The sequence below is a fragment of the Cetorhinus maximus genome, unplaced genomic scaffold (genome assembly GCF_964194155.1).
Source record: "Cetorhinus maximus unplaced genomic scaffold, sCetMax3.hap1.1 HAP1_SCAFFOLD_726, whole genome shotgun sequence".
NCBI lineage: Eukaryota > Metazoa > Chordata > Chondrichthyes > Lamniformes > Cetorhinidae > Cetorhinus > Cetorhinus maximus.
The window spans coordinates 89,985-103,884 of NW_027596668.1; the positions used below are offsets into that span (position 1 = coordinate 89,985).

The 13,900-nt window shown below is 51.6% G+C and overlaps 1 protein-coding gene across 1 annotated transcript in view; it reads right to left on the reverse strand.

Annotated features, from left to right (window-relative positions):
* LOC144674610 (docking protein 4-like) overlaps positions 1-13,900 on the reverse strand; it is a 154,303-nt gene that overhangs the window by 86,502 nt on the left and 53,901 nt on the right. Inside the window, exon 3 of the mRNA XM_078535881.1 lies at positions 13,762-13,876. Within this exon, the coding sequence (XP_078392007.1) occupies positions 13,762-13,876 (115 nt within the window). The remainder of the gene's footprint in view (positions 1-13,761; positions 13,877-13,900) is intronic.

A 13,900-nucleotide genomic window follows, 5' to 3' on the forward strand; every position in this document is an offset into this window, starting at 1 on the left:
CACATACACCGACTCTCACTGGGGTACATTTCCACACACACCGACTCTCATTGGGGTACATTTCCACACACACCGACTCTCACTGGGGTATGGGTTCCACGCACACCGGCTCTCACAGGGGTAAGTTCCACACACACTAACTCTCACTGGGGTACAGTTCCACACATGCTGACTCTCACTGGGGTATAGTTCCACACACGCTGGCTCTCACTGGGTACAGTTCCACACACACTGACTCTCATTGGGGTACAGTTCCACACACATTGACTGTCACTGCGATGCAGTTCCGCACATGCTGACTGTCACTGGGATACAGTTCCACAAACGCTGACTCTCACTGGGATACAGTTCCACACACGCCGCCTCTCACTGGGATACAGTACCTTACACACTGACACTCACTGGGGTACAGTTCAACACACACAGATTCTCAATGGGGTACAGTTACTCACAAAATGACACTCACTGGGGTACAGTTCCACACACACTGACTCTCACTGGGATACAGTTCCACACACATTTACACTCACTGGAATACAGTTCCACACACGCTGACTCTCACTGGGGCACAGTCCCACACACACTGACTCTTACTGGGGTACTGGTCCCACACACACTGACTCTCACTGGTGTATGGGTTCCACACACACTGACCCTCGCTGGTGTACGCGTTCCATGTACACTCACTGTCATTTGTACGGGTTCCACACACATGGACTCTTACTGGGGTACAATTCGACAAACACTGACTGTCAGTGGGGTATGTGTTCCATAAATGCTGACTCTCACTGGGGTACGGATTCCACAAACATTGACTCTCAGTAGTGTACAGGTCCCACACAAACTGACTTTCAATGGGTTACAGTTCCATACACACTGACTCTCACTGGGGTACAGTTCCACACACGCTGACTCTCACTGGGATACAGTTCCACACACACTAACGCTCACTGGGTTACAGTTACACAAACGGTAACGCTCACTGGGATACAGTTCCACACACACTGACTCTCACTGGGATACAATTCCACACACGCTAACTCTCACTGGGATACAGATCCACACACACAGGCTCTCACTTGGGTACAGTTCCACATACACTGGCACTCACTGGGGTACAGTTCCACACACACTGACTCTCACTGGGGTAGAGTTCCACACACACTGTCTCTCACTGGGGTACAGTTCCACACACACTAACATTCACTGGGATACAGTTCCACACGTGCTAACGATCACTGGGATACAGTTCCACACACGCTGACTCTCACTGGAGTTCAGTCCCACACACGCTGGCTCTCAATGGGATACATTTCCACACACGCTGGCTCTCACTGGGTACAGTTCCACACACACTGCCACTCACTGGGGTCCATATCCACACACACTGACTCTCACTGGGCTACAGTTCCACACACACTGACTCTCACTGGGGTACAGGTCCACACACACCGGCTCTCACTGGGGTAAGTTCCACACAAGCTGACTCTCACTGGGGTACAGATCCACACACACCGGCTCTCACTGGGGTACAGTTCCACATACACTGGCTCTCACTGGGGTACAGTTCCACACACACTGACTCTCACTGGGGTACAGTTCCGCACACACTGACTCTCACTGGGGTACAGTTCCGCACACACTGACTCTCACTGGGATACAGTTCCACACACGCTAACGATCACTGGGATACAGTTCCACACACACTGGCTCTCACTGGGATACAGTTCCACACACGCTGGCTCTCAATGGGTACAGTTCCACACACACTGACACTCACTGGGTTACAGTTCCACACACGCAGACTCTCACTGGGATACAGTTCCTTACACACTGACACTGACTGGGGTTCCGTTCAACACACACAGACTCTCAATGGGGTACAGTTACACACAAATTGACACTCACTGGGGTACAGTTCCACACACGCTGACTCTCACTGGGATACAGTTCCACACACATGTACACTCACTGGGATACAGTTCCACACACGCTGACTCTCACTGGGGCACAGGCCCACACACACTGAATCTCAACGGGTTACAGATCCACACACACTGACTCTCACTGGTGTACAGTGCCACACACACTGACTCTTACTGGGGTACTGGTCCCACACACACTGACTCTCACTGGTGTATGGGTTCCACACACACTGACCCTCACTGGTGTACGGGTTCCATGCACACTCACTGTCACTTGTACGGGTTCCACACACATGGACTCCTACTGGGGTACAATTCGACACACGCTGACTGTCAGTGGGGTATGTGTTCCATACATACTGACTCTCACTGGGGTATGGATTCCACAAACATTGACTTCAGTAGTGTACAGGTTCCACACAAACTGGCTTTCAATGGGGTACAGTTCCATACACACTGACTCTCACTGGGGTACAGTTCCACACACGCTGACTCTCGCTGGGGCACAGTCCCTCACACACTGAATCTCAACGGGGTACAGTTCCACAATCAATGACTCTCACTGGGGTACAGTTCCACACACACTGACTCTAACTGTGGTACAGTTCCACACACGCTGACTCTCACTGGGATACAGTTCCACACACGCTGACTCTCACTGGGATACAGTTCCACACACACTAACGCTCACTGGGTTACAGTTACACAAACGGTAACGCTCACTGGGATACAGTTCCACACACACTGACTCTCACTGGGATACAATTCCACACACGCTAACTCTCACTGGGATACAGATCCACACACACAGGCTCTCACTTGGGTACAGTTCCACATACACTGGCACTCACTGGGGTACAGTTCCACACACACTGACTCTCACTGGGGTAGAGTTCCACACACACTGTCTCTCACTGGGGTACAGTTCCACACACACTAACATTCACTGGGATACAGTTCCACACGTGCTAACGATCACTGGGATACAGTTCCACACACGCTGACTCTCACTGGAGTTCAGTCCCATACACGCTGGCTCTCACTGGGATACATTTCCACACACGCTGGCTCTCACTGGGTACAGTTCCACACACACTGCCACTCACTGGGGTCCATATCCACACACACTGACTCTCACTGGGCTACAGTTCCACACACACTGACTCTCACTGGGGTACAGATCCACACACACCGGCTCTCACTGGGGTAAGTTCCACACAAGCTGACTCTCACTGGGGTACAGATCCACACACACCGGCTCTCACTGGGGTACAGTTCCACATACACTGGCTCTCACTGGGGTACAGTTCCACACACACTGACTCTCACTGGGGTACAGTTCCGCACACACTGACTCTCACTGGGGTACAGTTCCGCACACACTGACTCTCACTGGGATACAGTTCCACACACGCTAACGATCACTGGGATACAGTTCCACACACACTGGCTCTCACTGGGATACAGTTCCACACACGCTGGCTCTCAATGGGTACAGTTCCACACACACTGACACTCACTGGGTTACAGTTCCACACACGCAGACTCTCACTGGGATACAGTTCCTTACACACTGACACTGACTGGGGTTCCGTTCAACACACACAGACTCTCAATGGGGTACAGTTACACACAAATTGACACTCACTGGGGTACAGTTCCACACACGCTGACTCTCACTGGGATACAGTTCCACACACATGTACACTCACTGGGATACAGTTCCACACACGCTGACTCTCACTGGGGCACAGTCCCACACACACTGAATCTCAATGGGTTACAGATCCACACACACTGACTCTCACTGGTGTACAGTGCCACACACACTGACTCTTACTGGGGTACTGGTCCCACACACACTGACTGTCACTGGTGTATGGGTTCCACACACACTGACCCTCACTGGTGTACGGGTTCCATGCACACTCACTGTCACTTGTACGGGTTCCACACACATGGACTCCTACTGGGGTACAATTCGACACACGCTGACTGTCAGTGGGGTATGTGTTCCATACATACTGACTCTCACTGGGGTATGGATTCCACAAACATTGACTTCAGTAGTGTACAGGTTCCACACAAACTGGCTTTCAATGGGGTACAGTTCCATACACACTGACTCTCACTGGGGTACAGTTCCACACACGCTGACTCTCGCTGGGGCACAGTCCCACACACACTGAATCTCAACGGGGTACAGTTCCACAATCAATGACTCTCACTGGGGTACAGTTCCACACACACTGACTCTAACTGTGGTACAGTTCCACACACGCTGACTCTCACTGGGATACAGTTCCACACACGCTGGCTCTCACTGGGTACAGTTCCAAACACACTGACACTCACTGGGGTACAGTTCCACACACGCAGAATCTCACTGGGATAGAGTTCCTTACACACTGACACTCACTGGGGTACCATTCAACACAAACAGACTCTCAATGCGGTACAGTTACTCACAAATTGACACTCACTGGGGTACAGTTCTACACACGCTGACTCTCACTGGGATACAGTCCCACACATATTTACACTCACTGGGATACAGTTCCACACACGCTGACTCTCACTGGGGCAGAGTCCCACACACACTGAATCTCAACGGGGTACAGTTCCACACACACTGACTCTCACTGGGGTACAGTTCCACATACACTGGCTCTCACTGGGGTACAGTTCCACACACACTGACTCTCACTGGGGTACAGTTCCACACACACTAACGCTCACTGGGATACCGTTCCACACACGCTAACGATCACTGGGATACATTTCCACACACGCTGACTCTCACTGGGGTATAGTTCCACACACACTGACACTCACTGAGGTACACTTCCACACATGCAGACTCTCACTGGGATACAGTTCCATACACACTGATACTGACTGGGGTTCCGTTCAACACACACAGACTCTCAATGGGGTACAGTTCCACACACATTTACACTCACTCGGATACAGTTCCACACACGCTGACTCTCACTGGGGCACAGTCCCACACACACTGAATCTCAACGGGGTACAGTTCCACACACACTGACTCTCACTGGGGTACAGTGCCACACACACCGACTCTTACTGGGGTACTGGTCCCACACACACTAACTCTCACTGGTGTATGGGTTCCACACACACTGACCCTCACTGGTGTACGGGTTCCATGCACACTCACTGTCACTTGTACGGATTCCACACACATGGACTCTTACTGGGGTACAATTCGACACACACTGACTGTCAGTGGGGTATGTGTTCCATACATACTGACTCTCACTGGGGTATGGATTCCACAAACATTGACTTCAGTAGTGTACAGGTTCCACACAAACTGGCTTTCAATGGGGTACAGTTACATAACACACTGACTCTCACTGGGGTACAGGTCCACACACGCCGACTCTCACTGGGATACAGTTCCACAAACACTGACTCTCACTGGGGTACATTTCCACAAACGCTGACTCTCACCAGGATACAGTTCCACACACGCTAACGCTCACTTGGAAACAGTTCCACACACGCTGACTCTCACTGGGGTACAGTTCCACACACACTGACTCTCACTGGGATACAGATCCACACACACAGGCTCTCACTGGGGTACAGTTCCACATACACTGGCACTCACTGGGGCGCGGTTCCACACACACTGACTCTCACTGGGGTACAGTGCCACACACACTGACTCTTACTGGGATACTAGTACCACACACACTGACTCTCACTGTGGTACAGTTCCACACACGCTGGCTCTCACTGGGATACAGTTCCACACACGCTGGCTCTCAATGGGATACAGTTCCACACACGCTGGCTCTCACTGGGTACAGTTCCACACACACTGACACTCACTGGGTTACAGTTCCACACACGCTGACTCTCACTGGAGTACAGTTCCACACACACTGACTGTCAATGAAGTACAGTTCCACAGAAATTGACACTCACTGGGGTACAGTTCCACACACGCTGACTCTCACTGGGATACAGTTCCACACACATAGACTCTCACTGGGATACAGTTCCACACACGCTGACTCTCACTTGGATAGAGTTCCACACACGCTGACTCTCACTGGGGTACAGTTCCACACACACTAACGCTCACTGGGATACAGTCCCACACACGCTAACGATCACTGGGATACAGTTCCACACACGCTAACGATCACTGGGATACAGTTCCATAAACGCTGGCTCTCACTGGGATACAGTTCCACACACGCTGGCTCTCACTGGGTACAGTTCCACACACACTGACACTCACTGGGTTACAGTTCCAAACACACTGACTCTCACTGGGTTACAGTTCCAAACACACTGACTCTCACTGGGATACAGTTCCACACACACTGACTCTCACTGGAATGCAGTTCCACCCATGCTGCCTCTCACTGGGATCCATTTCCACACACGCTGACTCTCACTGGAGTACAGTTCCACACACACTGACTCTCAATGAAGTACAGTTCCACAGAAATTGACACTCACTGGGGTACAGTTCCACACACGCTGAATGTTACTGGGATACAGTTCCACACACGTAGATTCTCACTGGGATACAGTTCCACACACGCCGACTCTCACTGGGATAGAGTTCCACACACACTGACTCTCACTGGGGCACAGTCCCACACACACTGACTATCACCAGGGTACAGTTGCACACACACTGACTCTCACTGGGGTACGGGTTCCACACAAACTGACACTCACTGGGGTACAGTACCACACGCACTTACTCTCACTGGGATACTGGTTGCACACACACTGACTCTCACTTGGGAACAGATCCATTCACACTGACTCTGACAGGGGCACGGTTTCCAGGCATACTGACTCTCACTGGGGTATGGGGTCCACACACACCGGTTCTCACTGGTGTACAGTTCCAAATACACTGACTCTCACTGGGGTACTGGTCCCACACACACTGACTCTCTCTGGTGTATGGGCTCCACACACACTGACCCTCACTGGTGTACAGTTTCCACACACACTCACTGTCACTTGTACAGGTTCCACTCACATGGACTCTAACTGGGGTGCAATTCGACACACACTGACTGTCACTGGGGTATGTGTTCCACACACACTGACCCTCACTGGGGTACGGGTTCCACACACACTGACTTGCACTGGGGTACAGTTCCATACACACTGGCTCTCACTGGGGTACAGTTTCATACACAATGACTCTCACTGGGATACAGTTCCACACACACTGATTCTCACTGGAATACAGTTCCACATACACCGAGTCTCACTGGGGTACATTTCCACACACACCGACACTCACTGGGATACATTTCCACCCACACCGACTCTCACTGAGGTATGGGTTCCACACACACCGGCTCTCACTGGGGTACACTTCCACAAACACTGGCTCTCACTGGGGTACAGTTCCACACACACTGACTCTCACTGGGGTACAGTTCCACACACGCTGACTCTCACTGGGTTACAGTCCCACACACACTAACGCTCAATGGAATACAGTTCCACACACGCTAACGATCACTGGGATACAGTTCCACACACGCTGACTCTCACTGGAGTACAGTTCCACACACGCTGGCTCTCACTGGCTACAGTTCCACACACACTGACACTCACTGGGGTACAGTTCCACACACACTGACTCTCACTTGGGTACAGTTCCACACACGCTGACCCTCACTGGGGTACAGTTCCACACACGCTGACCCTCACTGGGGTACAGTTCCACACACACTAACGCTCACTGGGATACAGTTCCACACACGCTAACGATCACTGGGATACAGTTCCACAAATGCTGAGTCTCACTGGGGTACAGTTCCACACACGCTGGCTCTCACTGGGATACAGTTCCATACACGTGGGCTCTCACTGTGTACAGTTCCACACACACTGACACTCACTGGGGTACAGTTCCAAAACTACTGTATCTCACTGGGATACAGTTCCACACACACTGACTCTCACTGGAATGCAGTTCCACCCACGCTGCCTCTCACTGGGATACATTTCCACAGACGCTGACTCTCACTGGAGTACAGTTCCACACACACTGACACTCAATGAGGTACAGTTCCACACAAATTGACACTCACTGGGGTACATTTCCATACACGCTGACTGTCACTGGGATACAGTTCCGCACACGCTGACTCTCACTGGGATACAGTCCCACACACGCTGACTGTCACTGGGATACAGTTCCACACACACTGACTCTCACTGGGTTACAGAGCCACACACACTGACTCTCACTTGGGAACAGATCCACGCACACTGACTCTGACTGGGGCACGGGTTCCAGGCATACTGACTCTCACTGGGGTATGGGTTCCACACACACCGGCTCTCACTGGTGTACAGTTCCACATACACTGACTCTCACTGGGGTACTGGTCCCACACACATTGACTCTCACTGGTGTATGGGTTCCACACACACTAACCCTCACTGGTGTACAATTTCCATGCACACTCACTGTCACTTGTACGGGTTCCACTCACATGGACTCTAACTGGGGTGCAATTTGACACACACTGACTCTCACTGGGGTATGTGTTCCACACACACTGACTCTCACTGGGGTATGGGTTCCACAAACACTGACTCTCACTGGTGTACGGGTTCCACACACACTGACTTTCACTGAGGTACAGTTCCAGACACACAGACTCTCACTGGGGTACGGGTTCCACAAACACTGACTCTCACTGGGGTACGGGTTCCACACACACTGACTCTCACTGAGGTACAGTTCCACACACACTGAATATCACCAGGGTACAGTTCCACACACACTGACTCTCACTGGGTTACAGTGCCACACACACTGACTCTCACTGGGGTACAGTTCCACACACACTAACGCTCACTGGGATACCGTTCCACACACGCTAACGATCACTGGGATACATTTCCACACACGCTGACTCTCACTGGGGTATAGTTCCACACACACTGACACTCACTGAGGTACACTTCCACACATGCAGACTCTCACTGGGATACAGTTCCATACACACTGATACTGACTGGGGTTCCGTTCAACACACACAGACTCTCAATGGGGTACAGTTCCACACACATTTACACTCACTCGGATACAGTTCCACACACGCTGACTCTCACTGGGGCACAGTCCCACACACACTGAATCTCAACGGGGTACAGTTCCACACACACTGACTCTCACTGGGGTACAGTGCCACACACACCGACTCTTACTGGGGTACTGGTCCCACACACACTAACTCTCACTGGTGTATGGGTTCCACACACACTGACCCTCACTGGTGTACGGGTTCCATGCACACTCACTGTCACTTGTACGGATTCCACACACATGGACTCTTACTGGGGTACAATTCGACACACACTGACTGTCAGTGGGGTATGTGTTCCATACATACTGACTCTCACTGGGGTATGGATTCCACAAACATTGACTTCAGTAGTGTACAGGTTCCACACAAACTGGCTTTCAATGGGGTACAGTTACATAACACACTGACTCTCACTGGGGTACAGGTCCACACACGCCGACTCTCACTGGGATACAGTTCCACAAACACTGACTCTCACTGGGGTACATTTCCACAAACGCTGACTCTCACCAGGATACAGTTCCACACACGCTAACGCTCACTTGGAAACAGTTCCACACACGCTGACTCTCACTGGGGTACAGTTCCACACACACTGACTCTCACTGGGATACAGATCCACACACACAGGCTCTCACTGGGGTACAGTTCCACATACACTGGCACTCACTGGGGCGCGGTTCCACACACACTGACTCTCACTGGGGTACAGTGCCACACACACTGACTCTTACTGGGATACTAGTACCACACACACTGACTCTCACTGTGGTACAGTTCCACACACGCTGGCTCTCACTGGGATACAGTTCCACACACGCTGGCTCTCAATGGGATACAGTTCCACACACGCTGGCTCTCACTGGGTACAGTTCCACACACACTGACACTCACTGGGTTACAGTTCCACACACGCTGACTCTCACTGGAGTACAGTTCCACACACACTGACTGTCAATGAAGTACAGTTCCACAGAAATTGACACTCACTGGGGTACAGTTCCACACACGCTGACTCTCACTGGGATACAGTTCCACACACATAGACTCTCACTGGGATACAGTTCCACACACGCTGACTCTCACTTGGATAGAGTTCCACACACGCTGACTCTCACTGGGGTACAGTTCCACACACACTAACGCTCACTGGGATACAGTCCCACACACGCTAACGATCACTGGGATACAGTTCCACACACGCTAACGATCACTGGGATACAGTTCCATAAACGCTGGCTCTCACTGGGATACAGTTCCACACACGCTGGCTCTCACTGGGTACAGTTCCACACACACTGACACTCACTGGGTTACAGTTCCAAACACACTGACTCTCACTGGGTTACAGTTCCAAACACACTGACTCTCACTGGGATACAGTTCCACACACACTGACTCTCACTGGAATGCAGTTCCACCCATGCTGCCTCTCACTGGGATCCATTTCCACACACGCTGACTCTCACTGGAGTACAGTTCCACACACACTGACTCTCAATGAAGTACAGTTCCACAGAAATTGACACTCACTGGGGTACAGTTCCACACACGCTGAATGTTACTGGGATACAGTTCCACACACGTAGATTCTCACTGGGATACAGTTCCACACACGCCGACTCTCACTGGGATAGAGTTCCACACACACTGACTCTCACTGGGGCACAGTCCCACACACACTGACTATCACCAGGGTACAGTTGCACACACACTGACTCTCACTGGGGTACGGGTTCCACACAAACTGACACTCACTGGGGTACAGTACCACACGCACTTACTCTCACTGGGATACTGGTTGCACACACACTGACTCTCACTTGGGAACAGATCCATTCACACTGACTCTGACAGGGGCACGGTTTCCAGGCATACTGACTCTCACTGGGGTATGGGGTCCACACACACCGGTTCTCACTGGTGTACAGTTCCAAATACACTGACTCTCACTGGGGTACTGGTCCCACACACACTGACTCTCTCTGGTGTATGGGCTCCACACACACTGACCCTCACTGGTGTACAGTTTCCACACACACTCACTGTCACTTGTACAGGTTCCACTCACATGGACTCTAACTGGGGTGCAATTCGACACACACTGACTGTCACTGGGGTATGTGTTCCACACACACTGACCCTCACTGGGGTACGGGTTCCACACACACTGACTTGCACTGGGGTACAGTTCCATACACACTGGCTCTCACTGGGGTACAGTTTCATACACAATGACTCTCACTGGGATACAGTTCCACACACACTGATTCTCACTGGAATACAGTTCCACATACACCGAGTCTCACTGGGGTACATTTCCACACACACCGACACTCACTGGGATACATTTCCACCCACACCGACTCTCACTGAGGTATGGGTTCCACACACACCGGCTCTCACTGGGGTACACTTCCACAAACACTGGCTCTCACTGGGGTACAGTTCCACACACACTGACTCTCACTGGGGTACAGTTCCACACACGCTGACTCTCACTGGGTTACAGTCCCACACACACTAACGCTCAATGGAATACAGTTCCACACACGCTAACGATCACTGGGATACAGTTCCACACACGCTGACTCTCACTGGAGTACAGTTCCACACACACTGACTCTCACTTGGGTACAGTTCCACACACGCTGACCCTCACTGGGGTACAGTTCCACACACGCTGACCCTCACTGGGGTACAGTTCCACACACACTAACGCTCACTGGGATACAGTTCCACACACGCTAACGATCACTGGGATACAGTTCCACAAATGCTGAGTCTCACTGGGGTACAGTTCCACACACGCTGGCTCTCACTGGGATACAGTTCCATACACGTGGGCTCTCACTGTGTACAGTTCCACACACACTGACACTCACTGGGGTACAGTTCCAAAACTACTGTATCTCACTGGGATACAGTTCCACACACACTGACTCTCACTGGAATGCAGTTCCACCCACGCTGCCTCTCACTGGGATACATTTCCACAGACGCTGACTCTCACTGGAGTACAGTTCCACACACACTGACACTCAATGAGGTACAGTTCCACACAAATTGACACTCACTGGGGTACATTTCCATACACGCTGACTGTCACTGGGATACAGTTCCGCACACGCTGACTCTCACTGGGATACAGTCCCACACACGCTGACTGTCACTGGGATACATTTCCACACATACTGACTCTCACTGGGTTACAGAGCCACACACACTGACTCTCACTTGGGAACAGATCCACGCACACTGACTCTGACTGGGGCACGGGTTCCAGGCATACTGACTCTCACTGGGGTATGGGTTCCACACACACCGGCTCTCACTGGTGTACAGTTCCACATACACTGACTCTCACTGGGGTACTGGTCCCACACACATTGACTCTCACTGGTGTATGGGTTCCACACACACTAACCCTCACTGGTGTACAATTTCCATGCACACTCACTGTCACTTGTACGGGTTCCACTCACATGGACTCTAACTGGGGTGCAATTTGACACACACTGACTCTCACTGGGGTATGTGTTCCACACACACTGACTCTCACTGGGGTATGGGTTCCACAAACACTGACTCTCACTGGTGTACGGGTTCCACACACACTGACTTTCACTGAGGTACAGTTCCAGACACACAGACTCTCACTGGGGTACGGGTTCCACAAACACTGACTCTCACTGGGGTACGGGTTCCACACACACTGACTCTCACTGAGGTACAGTTCCACACACACTGAATATCACCAGGGTACAGTTCCACACACACTGACTCTCACTGGGTTACAGTGCCACACACACTGACTCTCACTGGGGTACGGGTTCCACACAAACTGACACTCACTGGGGTACAGTACCACACGCACTTACTCTCACTGGGATACGGGTTGCACACACACTGACTCTCACTAGGGAACAGATCCACACACACTGACTCTGACTGGGGCACGGTTTCCAGGCATACTGACTCTCATTGGGGTATGGGTTCCACACACACCGGCTCTCACTGGTGTACAGTTCCACAAACACTGACTCTCACTGGGGTACTGGTCCCACACACACTGACTCTCACTGGTGTATGGGTTCCACACACACTAACCCTCACTGGTGTACAGTTTCCATGCACACTCACTGTCACTTGTACGCGTTCTACTCACATGGACTCTAACTGGGGTGCAATTCGACACACACTGACTCTCACTGGGGTATGTGTTCCACACACACTGACTCTCACTGGGGTAGGGGTTCCATAAACACTGACTCTCACTGGGGTACGGGTTCCACACACACTGACTTTCACTGAGGTACAGTTCCATACACACTGACTCTCACTGGGGTACAGTTCCACATGCAGTGACTCTCACTGGGATACAGTTCCACACACACTGACTCACACAGGGGTACATTTCCACACACACTGACTCTCACTGGGGTACAGTTCCACACACACACTGACTCTCACTGGGGTATAGTCCCATACACATTGACTCACACCGAGGTACCAATTCCACAATCACTCAGTCGCACTGACGTACAGTACCACACACACACTCACTCTCACTGGGGTACCGTGTTCTATGCTCACTACGTCTCACTGTGGTACAGTCGTACTTGCTCTAAGTTTGAGCGGTAGCACCTAATCCCACTGTGCTCTCCGGTCATGCAGTGTACCTGTGTGTTTGTAATGTCAGTCTTGCTTGACCTTACCTGAGTCACAGGTAAATGTGCGGGAGGTGTCATCGTTGAAGATAAGACCGACTGCCTGGCGCTTTGTGTCCTTCGGTAAGCGGGTAATATTCTTCACATTGCTGATTTCCGTGACCTAACAACAGGGGGTGACAGGAGA